General features: G+C 46.9%; 1 protein-coding gene across 5 annotated transcripts in view; it reads right to left on the reverse strand.

The window, feature by feature from the left end:
• LOC119221097 (voltage-dependent T-type calcium channel subunit alpha-1I-like) overlaps positions 1–22511 on the reverse strand; it is a 116189-nt gene that overhangs the window by 25747 nt on the left and 67931 nt on the right. For all 5 annotated transcript variants that reach the window (XM_062566325.1, XM_062566324.1, XM_062566323.1 and 2 more), the window contains exons 5-19: positions 20351–20448; positions 16742–16901; positions 12527–12875; positions 12313–12405; positions 9862–10186; positions 9195–9583; positions 6303–6454; positions 5564–5749; positions 4198–4315; positions 3935–4090; positions 3201–3291; positions 2487–2641; positions 1620–2351; positions 909–1009; positions 112–235 (exon numbers count right to left, since the gene is read on the reverse strand). In XM_062566325.1, coding sequence (XP_062422309.1) covers positions 112–235; positions 909–1009; positions 1620–2351; positions 2487–2641; positions 3201–3291; positions 3935–4090; positions 4198–4315; positions 5564–5749; positions 6303–6454; positions 9195–9583; positions 9862–10186; positions 12313–12405; positions 12527–12875; positions 16742–16901; positions 20351–20448 — 3229 coding nt within the window. The remainder of the gene's footprint in view (positions 1–111; positions 236–908; positions 1010–1619; positions 2352–2486; positions 2642–3200; positions 3292–3934; positions 4091–4197; positions 4316–5563; positions 5750–6302; positions 6455–9194; positions 9584–9861; positions 10187–12312; positions 12406–12526; positions 12876–16741; positions 16902–20350; positions 20449–22511) is intronic.

Genomic DNA, 22511 nt, shown 5'->3' on the forward strand with positions numbered 1-22511 from the left:
AGATGAGACAATAAGGGTTAGTCAAATCATATACTACTGCCACCCTTTAAAGGTAATTAAATCCTAATGTATTTGGAGAAGAAAACCTGAAGGAGCTTCAGAGTATCTCACCAAGCTGCCCTGCAGTATCTTGGGCCGCTCCAGAGCTACTGTAATGCAGTTGGAGAAGATGAAGGCCAGCACCACATAGTCAAACAGCTTATGGGCAATGATGGACTGGCATATCTGTCGGAATCTGGAGTGACAGGGGAGCAGAGGAAAGGAGAGGTGAGGACAAGGGTTAAGGATGAATAGAGGAAGGTAGGAAGTAGCAGGCTTTGGGGATGGGGGGAGGGGGGTCTCCCTTACATCTGAGTAAAAACCCTGATTCGGCCCGATGTTTACATTGCTCCTAATTCGAAACAAATGACATTAACAACACTCTCCGAAGCAACAGACCCCTGAGTTCAATGCTCTGCTGGGAGGAAGGAAGGAACAAATACCAGACAAAAAAAAAACAGACAGAGGGAGAGACAGGCAGGAGGGGAGGGGACATGTAAGTCGTGAATATTTCAAACCGCAGCATGTGACACTCCGAGAGCAGATATTTATCTGTGTAGATTGAAATGGATGAAAGATTTTGGATGCCTTTCATTAAAACTTAACTGATTCCCATTCAAACAAACAGAATTACTCCTAATTAATGTAGAATTGAATTCATTGTAGTGAATTCCCCTCTGAGGCGTGTTTCTTCTTCTCCAACACGGGAGGAAAATATCAATAAGGCGGCAACCTATAAATGTGGTTCTTGTTTTGCAGCCGATAATACCTGTGCGCCTGTCGGAGTCTGCAAAATGGATGGGCTGTGTAAAGCAGGTTTGAAATAAAGGTGAAAGGTGAACGTGGTGCGATGGGTAAAAGCGACTCACCTGTTCTGCGGGGAGAACAGGAAGACGGACCAGTCCTCTCTGCTCTCGCACCACTCCGGTTTGTACGCTTCTAACATCTTCTGGATACGGAAGCACAAGCTCTGCAACACACACATACCAACACACATCATGGCACGCTCACACACACACACACACCAGCAGAGGCCATACAGCATGCACAGAATAATTGGGCATCAAACCGCTTTCCGAATATTTAAATTATTTACAAAACCAATACACTTCTGCAGGACAAAACCTGGAGCATCCTCCAACATTACCATCTGAATAGCTATCTGCTGCCTAAATAGTCCTTTCTAATTAACCCTGTTTCTCTCAAACATAGACTTGTTTACAAGAAAAACAAAGGGACTCCCAAAAGGCCCAGGTGATGAGAGTGCAGGCTTTAAACAGTCTACTTGGAAATCCTACACAAGAGAGCAGGAGATTACTGCATGTTTAACAGCCTTTACTCTAACAACAGACGCTAAAAGCTTCAGTCATTGGGAATCACAAGATTACAAGGTGTTTCTTTTCTTTCTTTCTTTTTTTAAACACGCTGTTACATCTCAGGGATAATTATCCGAGTCCGTGTAATTGATGTATTATAGGAAACTCGTATGATTACTCCATTTACTCACCGGGCCCTTTTTTTCCCCCTGGTGCTATATCACCGTTTAAATTCCCTCCCACACCCACTAAACGGCGACTCACGTATTCAATGTCGTCGTCCAGGTCCTCCCGGTCCTTGCCGCGCGTGTTCACCTGGGGGAAGACGTCGGCCATCAGCTGTCCCTGGGGGTTGGCCCCTCCAGGCGTCTCGCCGTGGTGCCTGGGAGGCAGCTGGAGGTGCCGGGACAGAGGGGTCTTCCCGTTACAGTCCTGGTGAACCCCGCCGTAGAAACCCAGGCCGTCACCGCCGCCCGGAGGCGCCGCCCCGGAGAAGCTCTTCTTCCCGCGGTGCGCGTGGAGCGCCGCGGGGGGCGGCGGCAGAGGGTGCGGGGTCGGTGGCGGAGGGTGCGGCGGTCCCGGCACCTGCAGCAGGTGGGGCAGCTCCAGGGACAGAGCTCTGCGGTCCCTGCGGGGCACGAAGTAGCCCGGCCGCACGGGGTGAGGGAGGTGCAGAGAGTGCGGGGCAGCGGGCGGAGGAGAGAGGAGGGACTCCTCCTCGTCCCGGTGGACGTGGTGGAAGTGGCGGTGCGGCGACGAGGAGGCCCGGGGACCCCGGATGCGCAGGCTTCCGCCGACCACCCCGCCAAGACCCCCCAGGCCGTAGCCGTAGAAGGGCCTGGCGGAGGTGGGGGTGAACGCCGGACTAGCGGAGGGGGACGAGGAGGAGAAAGGGCGGCATCCTCCCAGGCTGTTCCAGCTGGAGCGCCGGGCCCACAGGGCCTGGGGCTGGGTGGGGAGCGGGCGCCCCCAGTTGTGATAACCTCGAGCTGGATACTGGGAAAGAGGAGGGAGAAGTCTGTTCGGTGGCCTTTACTGTAATTCTGAGGCACGGCCTGACTAGATTTCCTGTGGCAAATGGAATTACCGATCAAAACACTTTCATTGGTATAATCTCAGTTCTTTTTTTACCATCACCCTCTGCTCCAAGTTGGCCCGATCCAGAGAAATGACACTGTTCTTCCTGGAGCCCAGAGCCAAGGTTAACCTCTCTCCTGGGAACAGGCCGTGCGGCAGTGCGGACAAGTCCAGGTGTCCGTTTGGGGTCAGGGTCGAGATCTTTGGGTCTGAGAGAGAAGAAGGATGTGGAAGGAAACGGGTTCAGTGGTGATAAAAGGAGGGAGGAGGAGAGGTAATATGGATGAAGGGCGAAACCCTCGTTCCCTCTTGGTCCCATGAAAACATATCTTGGCCCACGCCATCAAATTAAAACATAAAAGTCCTCAACCAATGTTATGGCTAGCTCAGAGTGGCAGAGGAAGGTTTCATTTACACTAAATCACCGTAGAGGAGACCTAGAGGAGCTCGTAATGACTAAAGAGAGGAATACCTGCCAGTGGTTTGTCCGATCTCTAACACATCCTTTACCGGAATAGGTCTCCAGGAAGCTGACATAAAAGTCACATGATCTCAGGGAGAATGCAATCAGACATCAATAGGGGCCTCCATAATGTGCTGCTATGCTGTACTGCGTGATGCTGCTGCTGATTCCAGGTGTGTTACCTTTTCTCATGCCAACAGCCAACATGGCCGATAGTGAAAAATGATTTTACAACTCACATGATCTCAGAGGGGAAAAGAAAATTACTTTATTAAACGATAAAGCTGCTACACGCATTTCAATACCTGAGAGATGTAGAGAGTCCTTCTGCTTATCGCTCTCCTCAAAATTACAGGAAGACCTGTCATCGTCCGAGTAGGAGCGGTTTGCATCACCCTTTATTGGGGAAGGAAAAGGTGACGGAGAAAGCGAGGCGGGGGGGGGGGGGGGGGGGAAGGAGAGGGATGGGGGGGGGGGGACGCAGCAACAAAGAGGAGACATGATGGAAAGAGTAAGGAGCAGAAAGATGGTTGTAAGTGTGGACATAATTAGCAATCACAAGCTAATTTAAATAGTAACCGCCAATGCTTCGTCCTCTCCTAATTACAAACCTGTCAGAGAGGCAATTTTCTCTTGAGCCCAGCTGGTTTATTTTCACTAATATCAACACAAATCTAGCACGAAAACACCCAGGTTCAATTAGAACCCTTATTATTCCTGATTTATACACATAGATGTGTTTTACAACATCTCCCAGTCATGTGATCCATTGCTCATGCGACTGTAAAGCATAGAATCAACGTCCCTGTGTCCTTCGCACGTGCCTGCGTCGAGCATGTCAAGCATAGCGCTGCTTTACAAAAGTGCTGTGATTATGTAATAATCGCAAATATGTTGTGTCCTTCAAGAAATATTATTTCAGTGAGGACTTTTCCAGAAATCTCCAAACAGCAGGAACACAGGCCCTTCCTTTGTGGGGTCCTGCAGCAGTGTCTTTAACCTACTGCCGATTGTGTCACACTGAATTAGGATGTCTTACCTCAGCCTGGAAACCCTCCACCAGGATGGCAACCAGTAAATTGAAGAGCACATAGTTTCCAAATGTCATGAGAGCTACGAAGTAGAGAGCAGCACAGGGCGAGGTGGAGGCCATGCCGTTGTACAGCACCATGTTCCAGTCCTCCTGAGTCAGAATCTGCACAAAATGTAGGATATGAATGACCATAATATATAGTGCATAAGCTCTCAAATGTATATAGAGACAGCACGCTGTAGCTATGGAATTGTGTGTTTGTGTTTAACCTGAAAGACGGTGACGATGGCCCACAGCAGAGAGTCAAAGTTCTTCCGGTCCGGTACCGTGTCTCCTGCCTCGGTCTTCAGACTGAACTTACAGCCAAAGATATGCATCCCCAGAATACTGCAACACAAGAGGCGATGTGTCCAAGAATCCACGTGCTGCCATAGACACATTTAAGTATGTCATGGGCACAATGATACACACACACACACACACAGGTTTAACGACACCTGGTATACACACTGTTCATAAACTGTCCGACCATGTAAATCTTTCATTCCCTATGTGCCTCCCTCGTGCTGCTTTCCTTCAACGTGCACCCGCCGGCTTGCCACAAGACTGTAAAACCCGAGACAACGCATTGATTGCTGCTTGCTTTAAGGGGCTCATGAGAGGATTTAGAAGCTCATGTCTTTGCTGAGTAGTACTTTACTTTAACTGTTCACTCAGAGCTGCAGCGGCCCAATGCTACTTGGTCAGTGACATCAGCTGGCTGAAACCTCTCGTGCCATCTGTCTTACTGCCGGGGTGCAAGAATGTACACACACACACACATGTTAAGGTACAAGCGTTACGCTGCTGTGGAACTCATATCTTTCAAAGGCCGGTGCACTCGCTACAATTCTGATAAATTGTTTCAAATAACAACCAGCAGCCTGAAGGTGAGGAAGTGGAATTGGAGGGGAAAAAAGCGAGTAAGGTGATGTGCGTGTGTGTGTGTGTGTGTGTGTGTGTAGGAGGGTTATAAGATGAGGGTTCAGGTGAATGATTATGTTTTTGTTGGTTCCAGTTTTCTTTATCTACACAATAATAATTTAGGCACAATGTTAGGCCTGTATTGAGAATAGAGAATGGGAGAACACTCCCTCTGTGTTGCTTGGATTTAGATGGCACAGTGGAGTGATGGAAGAGTCTTTTTCTGATGGTACCCTGCTAACTATCTTTACAGTTACAACTAAAGTTATTCATAATTTATTTAGATTATTATTTAGTTAGAATTTGAGCTGACAGCTTATTAGTTATGATTTTCTGTTTGAATCCTTTTGCCTGAGGCCCAGCTGTCTAATTTAATGGAAAGTTCAATGTCTTCAAATATATAACTTAAGGAGGAAGGTCAAGGACAAAAACCTTGATACAGCTACAAATCAGGATACTATTCAGGATTCCAATAGTAGTCCATTAATCCTATTATTTCGTCCTCTGGCCATGTCTGCCTCCATCAGCGACTATACTTTACTTAATCGGCTCATATTCTATCATTGCTTTTTATTTTTGCATGGTGCACATACAGGAAACACACACACACACACAAACACACGCCCCCCACCTCACAATGCCCCTTTTCAGTACCGTGTGCCCCTTTGTTACCTGAAGATGAAGATGAAGAGCATAAGCAGCATGCAGAACGTGGCCACGTTGTCCATAGTCTTCATCAGCACAACCAGCTGCCGCCTCAGCGCAGGCATGAACCTCACCAGTTTGATGACCCTCAGCAGCCTGAAGGTCCTCAGCACCGACAGACCGCCGTCTGCCTGACCGATGATCTCACACACGCTGCACGTGTTCAGCGTGTGTGTGTGTGTGTGTGTGTGTGTGAGAGAGATTTACACAGAGAGAGGAGACAAAGCTGGAGGTCAACTTTTGACAAAAAGAGTAAAAAATTCACAATGTTATGATCGTGATATGTAGGGAGTCATTTTTTTTAACAAATGTGTGAATCTCAATAGAACTGGAAACACAAGATAACATAATGAGCTGAATAAAAGACTGAACGATGAGAGACAATTGTATATAATTGCAGACAATTGTATATTATGTATATCATGTTGTTTTGGTAGGAATACTGCTGCAATTTGCACATCTTATTTGCACACATTTCATATATTTCAAACACTTGGGGGAATCCGCCGAAAGAAATGGAAAATCTGGTTGGGACAAAGCTTGGTATGTTTATACAAAAGTGGCATGATATAAATATTGAATATTGAAATTTAAATAAAGACAATATAAATATCTTCTTTAAACCTCTAAATGGCAGCGCACTCCACCCTGCTGACAACCTAACTCAACCATCGGCGTGGCGATGTGATTTTGTTTGTGTGCAGACCTGATGATGACAATGATGCCATCGAAGATGTTGTAAGGGTTCCTCAGGTACTCGAAGAAGCCAAAAGCAGTCAGCTTGAGGATCATCTCCAGGGTGAACATGCTGGTGAAAACTATGTTGCAGATCTCCAGGACATTGGTCAGCTCCTCTGGCTGTGCGTGGAGGGGTTACCAAAGGGGGAGGGGTGGTGGGGGGGGGGCGGGGACGGAAAATTGCAGGTGAGACAAAATGTAAGAGGGGTTTGAGATGCAAGCGTTCAAGCTTAACAACGGCATGATTATATCCACGTGGAGGCAGGCGCAGACAGGGAGGTAAGAGCACAGTGGATATTAAACCACCGCTGCAGCAATCACCGCTGCAGCAACGTCAGGAGCTGGAACGCACCGCGCTCCTCCGCCTGTGTTGAAAAGCCTGTCACTCAAACTGTCACTTTCAAAGAAAATTCTCTCCCTGCTGGCAAATGGAATTAACGCATACACCTTATCTCAGACGGGTGACAGACACAGAGGGAGGGTGGAGGCTGAAGAACAGGTAAACAAATTGCGTTTTTCCTGTTCATGTAAAATTAGAGCGGACAACTTGCATTAGAAACAAAACAAAAACAGGACAGTGGGGATGGGAGAGTGTGTATCGTCATGGAGTCTTAAGCTGGATGAACGGGGCAGCGTGCTATCTGGAATTGGCAAAGGAGAAACACACAAAAGAAAAGAACACAAGCTCCGGTCAAGCCCAGATTTATTTCCATTATGTGTTGTGTGCATGTGTGTGTGTGTGAGTGTGTGTGAGTGTGTGTTATGCCTGATACGGATCAGATGCCCTCTCTGATACCTCCTGTGAAATTCAGTTACAAAGCCGGGGGCGAAATAGCCGACTCGCCCTGCCAAAGTTACCCTGTGAGAGGAAAACTAATCCGCTCCCTCTCCCGATCCATCTCCATCGCCCTAAGTTCTCTGTCCCCTTTTTTCCCTTTCTCTCTCTCTAAGTCTCATTATCAGGCAGTCACATCTCTACGCAATCAATATCCTCCTGTCGATCAGAGGAGGGAGAGCGGTTGAGCAACGACCCGCCCGCGGTGGAGGGAAACCGACTCTGGGGTTACATGGTGAGACAGAGATAAGAGGGAAACTCTCCTCTACAGGTGAGAAAAGAGTCAAAACGAGTGGACCATTAATAGTGGACTAAACGATGACATTACTCAGCACTTCCAAACAAAGCGGAAGTCATCAAACACACATGGAGAAGAAGATGAAGGATGTGTTGTACGAGAAGAAAACGGATGTGGGGATCAATCGAGTTTCATTTGTCAGAAGTTATCTTTAACCTTCTCCTATGGGCAAAGCCCACTCACTAGCCTGGAAAGACAAACACAGGATTTCATATTTATTGCTATTGACAGAAGCATCACAGCTGTTGACACCACAGTTTAAATCAGACAAAATGCCATCATTCATCCCTTCTACTTCTTGATCCACTACCCATCATCTAACACCGTAATGCATTTCATGTTCTTGTACCTGTGTTCTCCAAAGTAAATGTTTCCATAATATTCCGTCTCCTCTCCCTCTTTCTTCTCAATGTTGCCGAATATGAATTCACAAGCTACAAACCTCTGAGCCCGAATCGCAACGCGCTCAGAGAGACGCCACACACGCCACACACGCCACGTGAATGCTCTTTAAATGGCCAGCGTACAACATCGTCGGATGACTTAATGAGTTAAACCTGAAACATAAACATGGAATTAAAGAGCTCTGACATTCACAGATCACCAACGGAGATCGCAAGGCCACAGCACGTTCTAATTTGGAACCACACACTTGACACAGACATTTGGGCTCAGCGGTGGGTGCGGTGCGAGTGAGGCGGCCCTGTGGTTAGATTTGGAGGAGAAGCACATCAGCTTCACAGTTTCCTGTTTTTAGAACCCGTCCGCAAGGCGGGAGACCGCCTGTGGAAAACGTGGAGGGGGGTGGGGGGAGGCGGACTGGAGACACGGACAGACAAAGCGCCTGCGAGTGTGCGCGCATGCAAATGCACGAGCTCACGCGCATAATCACACGGGGGATTGAGCTGAAAAACTGCTGTGTAACAGGAGTCTGCCTCCTCGTCCTCCTTCTCCCCCCCCCCCCCCTCCCTGCAACGCTCGTTTTATTTTTAGAGACGTCAGAGATGAGAGAAAGCAACTACTCTGTACGCTGTCAAAGAGTGCGTGGGTGGATGAGAGGGAGAGAGAGGTGGGGAGACGGAGGTTGAGACTCAGGGAGGCCAAAAGAGAGTCAGACAGTAGAGGCACTCGGCGTGAGGAGGGAAGGAGGCAAGGGAGGGAGACAGCAAGGCACAAAGGAGCGAGTGGGGAAAGGAGAAAAAAAGGTTCACAGGAGGGAGATAAGGAGAGAATAACGGCAGAGAAGTGGAAGTAAAATTAGCAAGGGGAGAAGTTAGAAAGGCATTAGTTGAGAGGGAAATGAAGAAAAAACGTCAGAAAGCCACGCCTGTTGTTTCCCCTTTTTTCCGCCGCTAGGCTAAACGTCTGCACCTCTGTCAGTGATGCTCCCCCCCGCCCCCCCCCCGAAGGTCATCCGCTATTATCACATTCCCAGTAGCAGCGTTGCTTCATCAGCATCGACAGCGGCTCGTCCAGTGATGCCGAGTTCACGAGGCGCTCACCCCGTCTATTCACAGTGCATCAATCCAAAGGATTAAAGGCCATGCTTTTGCCGACAGTAAAAGCGAGGACGATGCTTGTTTTTATCAATATCCAAACCATTCAGTAACTTGGCCACTTAAAGGCGTCCGCAGTCAGTCATAAACCTCTCTGGCAGTAGTATAAAAAGCAAAGGCCTCTCTTCAGCAACAATGTTCATGGTGGTTGAATAAACGATATCATCTTACCTGGTTATGATGCTCGATGCCCATACTGATAGTGTTGATGAGAATAGCGATCATTATGCCCCTGCTGAAGTACTTGCTCTCTACAATGCCCCAAAGTTTCCTCCTCATGTCATTCCAAATGTCTTTACAATGTCCAAAGCATGTCCTCTTCCTCTTCTTCTCCCCATGGCCCCGCTCCTCGAGATGGTTCTCGTCCTTGCTCGTCTCTTTCACCGCTTCCTCCTCATGTTCCTCCCCGCTGGCGGAGTCTCCCACCTCCCTCGCCCCCTCTTTCAGTGATAGTGCACATATAGGGCAGTCCTCGGGATTCTGAGGGACGGCCAGAGTGATGGAGTTAGCCAGTGTCTGAGAGCTGTTGTCCTGCTTGCTCTGGTGCGGACAGTGTGGCGCTAGAAGGGTGGGAAATAAAAGTGAAACAAGAGACTACGTTTGCCCTTTCATTTTCAATTCCAATTTTCTTCTGCAATGAAAAAAAAATGTACAGGATTTTCAGTAGAAATTAGGCAGTTATGTTTCATTTAACTTAGGAATTACGTGCGTGCATTATTACACAATCAAGTCAAGTTGTCACATTGTTTTATCAAGTTTCTCAAACATATTCAACTCATAGGGGATTACGTATGAAAATGTGAAAACGTTACGTTGCTCATGCCCTCCTCCTACTCACTTTTTGCGTGCCTGGAATGATGTCGCTCTCCGTTCACATTCCCTCCACCCCTCCTGTTACCCCTGCCTCCTCCAGCCGGCGGGGGCTTGCCCCTCAGCGTGTAGTAGAGAGCCGCCGATCTCCTCTTCGCCTTGCGGAGGACGTGGCAGACCAGCTGGAAGATCTCCTCGTAGCAATCCCCGGGTTCGGCCATGCTGGCCAGGGTGGAGGATGACAGGCACTGCGCCCTTTGCTCCTGCATCAGCTGGTGCTCCCGCTGCTTGGTCTCCGAGAACTGGGTGGCGATGACCACCAGGCACAGGTTGATCATGAAGAAAGAACCGATCTGGGTGGAAGTGGAGCGAGGAGCAGAAGGTTACAGGCCGTTATGGAGGTGGGACTCACAGTGGCTTCTAACAAGCTTGAGGTATGATTTTGTGTAGAAAAGTTGGTAAAGAATGGGGGGAGGGGCGGGGGGGGTTGGACGGTAGGTAGCGGAACCTTTTAATCTCAGTAGTGGGAGTCACTACGGGGTTTGCTGAAATGACTTTCACTTTGAGCCGTATATGGAGCAAAGAGAGATCAAAACTCGCCAATGCTGAACAACTCCCAAAAACCAGAGCGCTGGTTGCAAGGGACAGCTCGCAGCAGAGCCTCAAAACATGCCCACATGTAAAATACCCCGACGTAATGACCGTCCACCCATAGATCTAAAATGATCAAAGATGCAGGGCGAGGGGAAGGAGAGACAGTAGAGGCTGGGAGGAATAAAAAGAAGCGCCTGCTGAGAGGGGGGGGGCAGAGATGTCCATCTGTGTCCTGTGGGTCAAAGCAGGTCTGCAGGTGTGTGTGCCTTTGATTTCCCTCCAGGCTCGCTTCCGTCTGTGTGTGTGTGTGTGTGTGAGTCTGCCCACAGTATTCCGTGACTCTGATTAGTAGACGGCTTTGCGCATAATCATGGAGGGCAGGCCAATATCACACATTCAGATGATCACTGCATTATGCATACGTGCATGCAAACACACACGCATGCTCAGTCGCGCAGGTACGTTCTCCCTCACACACAGTTGCACTCACAAATTGAGACGGAAGGCTTATTTTCCATACAGCAGCCTGTCACATACATTTATGGGGATACGTATTCTCTCTTTCAATCGCGCACAGACACCTTCCTAATCACTGCCCTTACTTTAATCCATTCACTCACACCAGCAATGTGACACCAATAAAGACTCTGGGGTTGCGCACTTGAAAGTGTGTCAGGTGTCGAGCAGGTGGAGAGTTGAGACTGTGGAGGTCAACCCGAGGTTTGTGTCTGGGATCAAAAGCTGATGGGATCAAGTAAGAAGCTTAGAGCATCGGGTCACTTCATGATGACAAAACCCATCGCACAGGGAGCAACGGGATCACTGCGGAACAAAAGAATGAGAGACTCGAGGTCACCCTCGAACGTGTGAATAACACCTTTGGGACTCAAGGAATTGCCTGAACGAAAACTTCTCGTAGTGTCAGCAACACTTTCCATGGCATCCCTTCAGAACCTTTGAGTGCAAACAGACAGGAGCCCACGCAATGACGCTTAAAAGGGAGCGGCCCATTTACCGCCGGGCTCTGCATGCCGAAACCTCTGCGGTCCGCACTCGAAGCCCATATGGAACAAGCACAAAGTTTGACTTCGCACCAAGGTGTCGGCAGCCGACCAGGACCATTGATTGTGTTCCTCTGTGACTGAAGAACGGGGCTTAGCGATCAACGGGGCTTGAGGTTGTGGTCAATGTGGACCACAGGAACCGGGCAAAAGCGATTAGACTCCGTGTCAACTCTCTCTCTGGTTTGCAGTGGGAGCGAGGTCGGACCCTCAGGTCGGACGTGACAAAGAGGGGAAGAAATGTACAGTTGCAGTCACGATGCCAACCACCCCCCCCCCCGCTCTCCCCAGCCTGATGAGCAAAAATGACCCTCCGTGCGTCTCACTTGCCTTTCTCCAGTAACATTTTGCAGCTCAATGATCTCACTTTCAATCTTCACAAGAGCTCCGAATGTCTGTTTCCTATTGTGTTCGCATGCTGGTGTGAAACCTCTGGAACTTTTATTGTACGTCTGCTGCAACACATTGACTGAATGCGAGTTCGTGCACACAGCCAATGGCAACGTGAATGCAGAATGCAAGAGCTATTATTATGCCGCCATCTGCCACAACAAGCTAGTGCGCTCATGTACACGCATTGTTTTCTGTTGTCTGTTAACACTTCTTTTCGCTTCTCAGAAATTACCGCTTTCAATTCATCATTGACAGGAGTCGGCATGTATTCCAAAGGTCAAACGTTTTTTTTCCTCTGTATCTAACTGCCGACGAACATCATTATTTGTTTTAATTCTTATAAAATCATCAGAAGACGCTCTGCTCTGGATGTTTCAGCTGGTGGGGAATTAGCGCACAAACTTGTACATGTAGTAATGAGTCGTACTTACAATGATGAGTAAAATGAAGTAGATGAAGTTGTAAAAGGAGTGGGCATCCATGACGTAGTACATGATCTCCACCCAGCCCTCCAGAGTTATCACCTGCATCAGGGGGAAAGATTAGTTCCTGTGTTATGAAATAAATGTTCACAAGTTATAACGGGTAATAATTGAAATTTAAAATGAATTTCCATCGGTCAGGTTGCAAGATCAGCAGCCTTACCTGAAAAATGACGATCCAGGCGTAGACGATGTTATCAAAGTTGATGGCCCCTTTGTGGGGGTTGGTGCTTCCTGTGTGGCACCGGGTGTAGTACTGGTTCCAGTTGATGCACAGACCCACCGCCTCCCCGACGCCGCTGCCGTTGGCCAGCGGCTCCGGACTCAGGCCCAGGGCCTGTCTGTGCAGAGCGTCCTCCCTGTCCAGGCAGCACGTGCGTCCTCCTTCGCGCCTCGCCGGCACGTCGCCGCACGACATGATCCCGTTGTCCGATGCCAGGGAGCAGATGAAGGGGCGCTCGTCGTTCTCGTCCGCCTGGTAGTACGGGGCGGGCAGGGTCATACCTGACGAGCTGGGGGGTCAAGACAACGCAGAGGAACGCAGTTCTGTATACGGAATAATAAAGGACACAGCATGGATTGTATGTGAAGTATTGGACCAAGCTCGGGGAGACTGCGTCATTGAAGGGGAAAAAAATGCAAAATGGCATGAACTCTGCTTACTTGGCTAATAGATTAATCAGTATGGAGCTCTCCTTTTGATAGAAAGACGTGAGCCAGCAGTGAACTGCCGAACAGCGGCTACAGCTGGTGCAACGGCATGTCCACAAGGTGTGGTAAAACAGGGTGGAGACAGCAGCACCTAAACAGCCCCCCCCCTCCCCCCGTTACATTCAGCTTTGGAAAAGAAAACGATAGCCGCTGTAAATAAGCAAAACAGTTTTGCAGGGGCGTTTGTTGTGCAGATTTGATCTACTTCTCGATTCAACTTTTTTTATGCGGGGAACCAGGAGGATTTGAATGCTGTTGCCTCCCTGCAGTTGACTTTGCACTCGCTGGAACCCCACAGCAGCTAATGTCTCCTTCTCTTTCTCGCCTCTTTGTTTTGTTTTACTCCTGGGTGGGAGGGTTGCAAATAATACATCTGTTCTCCAAAACCCAGAGGAGCCCCTGCCGCCAGAGTTACAAACATCCATCAACGCACGAGGGGATGGATTTTGCACCATTTTAACACGTATTAAACCCTTCGTCTTTGCTCCCTCGCAACTACCCAGACGCGGCGTAAGGAACTGCATCCTTTATCACCGCCATTCCAAATGTGCTTTAAAGCAGGACGCTCGATGCTCCCTCAAAACTGTGAAATGAATAGAATTTGAAACAGCGACAGCTCTGCCGCCATGATTAACCCCTGCTGAACACAGGGACCTCATTTGACTGGGGCGGTAATGGGTGAGGATAATCATACATCACTCTCTCGGGTGAAATTGGTTCACAAGAGGAGGATTTTAATGAGCACCACGAGGTCGCTGGACGGGAAGCCCGGGCAAGAATCTTCCCGACGGCGTCATCCCGTCCTCGTGTTCCCCATTCAGAGAGAAGCGGGTATCAGTGTGTCTGTGGGATATCCTGATATGGGATCAGCTGAATAATCTGTTGTCAAAAGGTACAGGCCAAACGAAAATAGAAAATAAAAATGGAATTTACTGAGCCAACTCACCACCTGACAAAGCACATCATCGGAGATTTTGAGCTCCAGGAATCACGTAAACCAAGTCATGTGAAAAGACTGTGTGTCTTATATAGAAAAACCGATTACACTCTTTTTGCATCGACACACACGCACGCACGCACGCACTTACCGACCATCGATTCATTCAATGCCTTTCACGCGCCCCTCGTGAGTGGCTGATTCCCGCTAAACTTTATGACACAAACTGACATCCACCATCTGAAGGGCCGTATAACTTCCTGACATAGCTCTTCTACCTCTCAGGTTAAACGGAGGCCCGCCAAAGAGATCGTCCTTCCCTTTGGTATCCAGGGAACTCAAGCTCATCTGCCTCTGTGGATTTATTTGAATTGGGCTGTTGGCTACAAGTTGCTTTAGTAATTTGCTGATGGGAGCATTGCGGACATGTAGACACATGTTATTTAAGATATCAATAAACAAAGGAAGAATAAAGCTCTCTTGCATCCATAAAAAGAAGGTTGATCATGTTTTAAATTCAAAGCAATTGTGTAAAAGCTAAATCCTTTTAAGATAATTAGCAATAAAAAAACACCGATAACAAGAGACCACTGTAATGTTGAGGGAAAATATAAAGGTGAAGGCAGGGTGTGGATGCTCAAACTAGGGTCTGGGCCTGGGGAGGACAAAAATAGACCCTCTCCATCATTACCGAACACAAACGTTCAGGGTCACTCGACCTGCTGTATTTACTCATTGTCTCAGACCTCAGCCTCCATTTGCTGTTTTCTTCCTTTTTTGTATCACCGCCAGTCGCTACACACCAGTCTACTCTCACGTTTCCCTTTTTTTGCTGAGGGGGAGACTAATCAGGGCGAGAATATTCACGGATAATTCCTGCAATTTTCTAATTTTCTAATTTTCCCCTTCCCTGTCTCCACTGGTAAACAGAATCATAGATCCTGCTCAGATACGAAGGAGGAGGTTTTTCTCCTTTCACCTCATCAGAAACCCCACACAAGCGTGCACACTAATTCTGGGATGGGCATGATATGACGCTGCTCAAATCAGGCCCCCCATTGAAAGCGCCCTAGAAGCCAGTCAATGACTGACGCTGTTTGCAGGAATGCACTGAGACACATTCGGTTCACTCTCACCCAATTCAAAGGAGACATTAAACATTACATTAAATAAAGAAAACAACGGTACATTGTTACATTGGAGAAAAGGAAGAGAGAGAGCGTGGTGGTGGTGGTGGGGGGGGGGGGGGGAGGGGTGTCAGAGTAGTGGAGCATGAATGAGGCCTGTTGCCCCCCTGCCAGGTGACTTGGCAGCATGGCACAGCAGAACTTGGCATCACACTGAGAACACACCTGCCAATGGAGAGTGAAACAAAGGGGGGTGGGGGGGGGGGGGGGGTGGGGTCAAGGCTGCATTGTAGCAGAAAAAAAAATACAAAGTTTCCAGTAGGTGAAGATGAGATGTTATGGCATAGAGGAGAAAAACTCCTTTTTAAAAGATATCTCAAGGTGGGACAAGGAGGAAGAATAGAGACGAAGGTGCATGAACCTTCTTTGGGAGTAAATATGGCCTTCTCCATGAATATGGATTAGATGTAGTGGACAGGAACTACATCTAGGTAGACAGAGAGCTTGATTGGACACTTAAAGATAAAAAAAATAAATCACAAACCAAAAAGGCTAAATAAGGCATGATGAGAGAAAGGTAGGGATGAAAAGAGCGAGGGTGTTAAATGGCAAAGGGAATGCTACCCTTGACTACCACACTTGGCCCACTCTATTATAACCTCTCAGAGCGCCAACGTTAGCCCTTTATGTATAATAGCCCTCAAGCACCAACTCACTACAAGATTCCTAATTAAGCAGTCAAGCACCCTAGCAAATCTGCATAATGTGATAAAAAGCTCTCAAACAATACGCAAAATAATATCTTAATTATAAGAAGCAAAAATCCGCTGTACCCCACGTACGTATTTTCTAGAACTGGACAAATGTTCTTTGTGGTTCAAGTCGTGTGAAGTGATCACCGTGTAGAGGTCGTTACAGTTAACGGCGCCTCTCAGGTTTAAGCTGTGTCATGTTTCCTCTATATAGGCTATAGGATCTCTCCATCATTAGCTCACACTGTGTCAGCAGAACCTGGGACGCAGAAGGCACAGGGCCGAACACGGGGCTTACATACTGTACACATTACAATTATTAAAACAAGGGAATAGAGAATGCGATGAAAAGAAACTCTGGTGAATGTCACTCACACACAGACCCGGTGGGTGACGCCGTCATGCAGGCTCATGAATATGGAGGATTGCAGCTGGAACCCAATCAAGCTCGTAGTTGCAAACTGGGAAAAACTGTTTTTACTGTTGCTTTGAAGCGTGTGAGAGAGAGACAGAGAGAGAGAGAGAGAGAGAGAGAGAGGTGCGCTGGAAGACACAGGTCATGTGTGCACGAAGGTAAAATACACATTTTAAATGGAACCCATGTGAAAAGGAAAACTGTCGGATATGAAACCAGATTGCATCCTGATCCGTAAATTGTAAGGTTTTTTCTTCAATTTCACTCAATGGAAGGTGGAGAGAAGGTCAGGTTGCATGTTTGTGTGTGTTGAGGGCGAGGTCACATATTCTCTCCTTTATAATCATGTTTTATTTAGGACACAAAGGCCTTGGCATATCACAGACACACACACACACACACACACCTACACACACATCCCCAGTGCTTTACTCACAGGTTGAAGTTCTCCTCCAGGTAGCAGCGGTTCCTCAGTAGACCCGCCCACAGCTGCACACCGATGATGCCGAAGATGAAGAAGACGAAGAAGCAGAGCAGCAGCACATTGCCCAGCATGGGTAGAGTGTCTAGCAGCAGGTTGACCAGGATGCGCATACCTGTGAGTTAATCAACCAATGCACAGATGAATTATCACAGGCTTACACCAGTGATGAGGACGGGAACATTTGCATATGTATAGACACAATACCGACCATTTCAAATTATTATTTGAGGGGAAAATCGTGTTTTTGGTTAAATACTCAGAGCTCATTTACCACCCCACATCCTCTGATTGATCTAAACACCAAGACGCCAATCGTTTTTTAGTGGCAGATATTATGGGGATGAAAAAATAAAAACTATGAGATTAACCCTGATTGCAGAAAACAAGGCGTGACCCCTGTTGGACCCTGACGACCTCGCCCCCCCTCCCGTGGATGGGCTGGTCCTTCCGCAAAGACATATTGAGATGCAAATATGTTTAAACATAATGACGGCTAATTGGACTACGAAGACAGAATGAGGTGAAACCCACTGATGAGATCACAGCAACCTCGTACTCACACCTGAGAGAAGTGTGTGTGTGTGTGTTATTGTGAGTGTGACTACGCGGCTGTCTCTAATTATCTGATGTGTATGTGTGCTTTTCAAAACCGTACTGTGATACTGAATAACAACTCAACAGTAGGTTAATGTTTCAGAAACACAACAGTGGATTTCAAATTGCCAACAGACTGAATGACAGGAGAGAAGCGGCGATGATGGTGATGATGATGATCATTATGTTCACACATGAACAACATTTGTACAAAGAGGAAAAAAAGCTGATACTCACTACAATACACACAAACACAAAAGCATGAACAAACGAGCGCTAGCAGGTAACAGCTCTCCCCATCCGTGCTAATCAGGGAACAATCTAACCCCTGTGGATTATTTTTTTACCACATTTGTATTTGTGTTGTCTTCTTCATTTAGGCCTTTTTAAGTAACACAATCAGAACTAAGGTGAGGTAAAATAATCCGTGTTTCTAGAGGAGCCAGTTAACCTACATCCCTGCATGCTTATGGATATGATTTGGATTGTGATGTTTAATATAAGATGTTAGAGTGAGTATAAGGGCATGATAGTGACCCAAGGCGATCTTGAGTAACATCGATCAGATTCCATGAAAATAGAAAGAAAAAAACGGAGAATTTACTGAATTCGATCAGATGCTCGGAAAACATTTTCATCTGATTGGAAAAGTGTAATACACGCTTTTTAGGGTAAATGGCAATGACATTTGGCCGGTTATGAAAGACATGTTAACACCACGATGTCCCAATTTTAAATTGGAAATTTAAAAACTGAATGCACAAAAAGTTTATCTCTGGGGCAAATATCTTTTCCTTCTGTAGCTTACATGTCTCCCTCCTGTGGCTAATTTGTCTCATCAACTGGTATTAGATGGAGTGGTGTGTGTCTCTGGTGTTGGCTGGAGGCGAGTCTAAATGTCTTTGTCATTAGGCCACTGGTCCATTAGGCCTAATTGGCTGAGGAGAGGGAGCGATGGATCCATGGGGGGGGGGGGGGGGGGGAGAACAAGAATGAGGCACTTCCCGAGGGTGTGGCAAACAAACGGGGGGGTGGGGGGGTGGCGAAATAAGAAATAAAGCAGGAAAGAACAACGAGAAAGTTTCATGTAAAATAAATAAATAAATCCAAGGGAGGAGGGAAAACAAAAAGTAAGCAAAAAGAACAAAAAAACCCATCACACTAGTTAAGATTTTTTTTACAGGGCTTCTATGCTTCGCCTCTTTTGTCTCTCGCTCCCTTGCTCCTTCACTACCTGCCTCGGTCCCTCGCATCTTCAGGTGATTACGTCAGTTTGCCAGTTGGGATGAAGATGGATGGCTCCCCTTGCATCCCGGTGGAAACATTACCAATTCTCTTCTTTTTTCTTACTACTCACGCTTGCTTATATAGTGTGTCTTTGCCACTTCTCTTCCAGTAACATTATCACCCTAAAAATGAGTCTTAACACACACACACACGCGCACACACACACACACACACAGCGCAGGGCTTTTATCTGTCGTTTTGTGTTGGAAGGTTACAAATTGAGGTGTTTGAGGGGGTCAGGGCGAGCGTGTGTCCGTGGACAAAGTAACGATCCGAACAAAGCGAGGAACAAACAGCTTTAGCCCCACGCGCCCCGAGCCCTGGAGGGGTCACCGATAGGCGACACAATCGGGCTGCAGCTTCGCAGCTTACTGATCATCAGCTTGCTGTGGCTTTCTGGAAATATCGAGCTGCCAGAGATCCTTGTGAACGAAGCCAAATCAATTCCTGTACCGGAAAGAAGGCAGCTTTTTCAGGTACTTAGACTATAAAACATCTCCTCTATCATATTCTATTATTATTTGGAAGCTCTGTATTTAAGACAAAGGTAAAAAATAAAGACAAATAGTCATTGATTCATTATCAATGTGAGGCAAATATTTTTTGCATGAATATTTCATAGATATACATGTATATATATATATAAAAAGTATACTATTTCATTTTTTTTGTTAGAGTCTATAATAATAATAAAGTCTAATAATGATACATGAAGCATCGATATGAAAATGAATCGAGGATAAATCTAAATAGGCAAATAGACAAATTAGTCAAATAAAAATCTAAATTATTTCCCCAACAGCGTCTGTCCCCAAGGCCCAAAATAAATGAGGTAATACCTCTCCCAGTGACTGTGAGATATTGAGGAAAGGTTTTTAGTTGCCTTGTTAAGAAAAGTGGTCCTTATCTGTAAGTGTTATTATTATTATTATTATTATTATTTAGTTCTTCTAGTGCATTAAACATAATTTAGAATACTGCAATTATACTATAATAAGTTGACACTACCTTCATATTCAGTTCCTATTCACTCAAAGTAACCTCAAAGGAGAAACATAATTGGAAAAGGTTTGTGAAAATTTAGAAACACATATACTGACGTACAACATAAAAAAGAAAATGAATTTGAAACCAACAGCATTTCCGGCTACTTATCTGAAATGCCTTCGCTAAAAGGGGTGAGACCAGTCTCCACCTGCCGTATAGCTTGGGAAGGCTAATTGGTGCTTAAAACAATTAAGAGCTGCCTGCTGGGGCAGCAGGACAAAGGAATAATCAATAGGAGTTAAAAAGTTTGCCCGATAACTGCGCTTTAGATGAGAGGAAAAGGGTTACGGTCACGGGCCGATCAGTGGAGCGGCATTAATGGTTGTAAATCTGATCAAGCCGTAATTCGGGGGCCCTGAGCGGGCTGTGTGACTTAGCATGAGATGAATGTTTAATAACTCCCTCGGGGAACAGGTGGCATGCGGCTGCACAAAAGAGCCGGAAGATGTTGTACTGAATACATACATAGATTTTCATGTGGACGCATTTGTGCTTTATGGGGGGTGACAGACACGAAGAAGCACAAAAAACATATCTGAAAAATAACACAGAAAAATACAGATGAACGCGCACTCACCCAAAACCTTTGAATAAAAACAAATACAGGCAAAAGAAAGCGTTGAGCGTTCTCACTTGGTACTCTGTTGATGGCTTTGAGGGGCCGAAGGACGCGCACTGTCCGAATGGCCGACAGGTTGATGTTCTGCAGGTCCAGGGAGTACTCGACCATCCTGCAGAAAGGCAGAGAAAAACATCATTTGAATCTTTCTGCAGACCGGGCGAGCCACTGGTTCACGGTGTGACCCAGAAAAGGATCACGGCACCAGCTGGACCGGCAGCCTTCGCTCAATCAATGGTGCATTCTTTTATCTAGCCTCACCGTGGGAGCTTCGGCCGATTGGGAAATCTCGGCAGAAAGTGGTGAGGAGGGGGGGGTTTGATGTGACAAAGTATCGAAAGGGGAGAACAACATCAAATGGAGGTGAGGAAGACAGAAAGCAGGAAAATTGGGATTCTTTCTATTCTAAGGCTGCAGGATGTCGGAGGCTGGCATCTGTTAGCGAGTCATTTCCTCAGCAGGGCGAAGCGGTTTGTTCCCCGAAACCACTTTCACAGGAGAATGGGCCCGGTTCGCCGAGTGTGTGGAAACAGGAAGTGTGCGTTTGAATGAGTCTTCTGCCATACATGCATACACGTCCTATGCGACAAAACCCAAACGGTGCACCTCGTGTGATGTGTTTCTTTTTTTATTAAGCTCGTCTGTCTGCAGGATCAATGAGGCCCAGGGCTACGACAGAGTCGGTGACGCACGGCGCCAACACCACCCGACACAACAAGCCAGGCCTGGCTGAGGCAGATTTATGAGCCTTGTCATTAACATAATGGGACACTTTATTAATCCCACAGAGAAGTTCCCTTCGATGAGTCCTTCAACATGAAGCAGAGCGACACAGCGGCTCACGCGCGAGTCGCGAGTCGTTTTTTTGCCACAAAGAGGCGCATCGCAGACCGATTCCTTCCCTGGTTTGGTCCAAAGTACTGAAATGAGAGGTGAAAATGTCACCGAGTAGAGGCGAGCACAGGGGTTTGATGTTATCATCACCCGGCAACAAGCATTTGACTGTAGCATCCGTGGCAGCTCTGGTGATTTGATGGGAGCTGCTGAGAGACTAAACAGAAGGATAAAATGTCAAAAGGGAGTTTTAAAACCATTAACGCCGACACATCCTCCGTTTAGTGAGCTCAAGGGCATCGAACTGTGATTCAAGAATGCTGCTCGATTAGATTACAGGGCGAGAAATGAGCCAGTGGAAGACAACCACAAAGGCAGCAACAATCGCACGGGTGAGGTAGTGTTTTGTTTTGTTCGTGACCCAGTTGCATCCTGAAGACGAGAGCCAAGGATGAAATGAAAGAGAGCGCTGAAGATCACAGATGTGCTCGTGTGTGCCTGTGCAGGCGCAGTGTGTGTGTGCGTGTTTGTGTGTGTCTGTGCGCTTCATGGAAGGGTCACTTCCTGTACTGTACACATCAATCAGGCCACCCTGTTTGGGAGGGTAATTAGTGGTCCCTTTTATGATTGTTCTCTATTTTTCCCCATTCCTTTCTTGCCCATGATGCCTTCATCTTATTCATGCTTTTATGTAACTGCTTGCTTGTGTGTGTGTGTGTGTGTGTGTAGGTGTGTGCGTGTTTGAATCAATATGAAACGCAGAGCTTCAGAGTAAACCTCGGTTAGACCGTGTGAGAAGTTCAGAGGCATATTTAACAAGAGAGGAAGGAAATAAGAAAGAATGTGAAATAGCTAGCAACTAACTGTCAAATTAACGACATCAATTCATCACAGTTACCATCGAAGTTGAAGTTCCACGCCAAGAGAGTAGCTTCTAAGCATGATTTGTACAAAAATAATTTATTTTCTTGACAACTAAAAGGAATATTCATAACCGTGAAGCCGTCTGAGGGTACTGAGGAAAATTGTGAGCTAGCTGCAGAGGATGTTTGTCTCTGTTTAATCATGTATCACCGCCGAGCTACTGAAGGCTAGAAAGGCACGTCGTCAAGATGTTGTTTCTTTGCATTCATCCGACAAGTAGCATCCGTTGTCCACCAAGTCGTTTTTCATTTCGTTCACAAGGTAAATGTGAGGCCTACATTAGAATTTATAAGGGAGGCTTTTAAAAAAACAATCCTATTTCCTCCCTGGACCTACGGCACAGAGACTCGCTGCCATATTTATGTTGCCACAGAAAACAGCCAGCCAGGGGACAATAAGTCCCAGGGCAGTGCATTA

Source organism: Pungitius pungitius, chromosome 12 (assembly GCF_949316345.1).
Source record: "Pungitius pungitius chromosome 12, fPunPun2.1, whole genome shotgun sequence".
Taxonomy (NCBI): domain Eukaryota; kingdom Metazoa; phylum Chordata; class Actinopteri; order Perciformes; family Gasterosteidae; genus Pungitius; species Pungitius pungitius.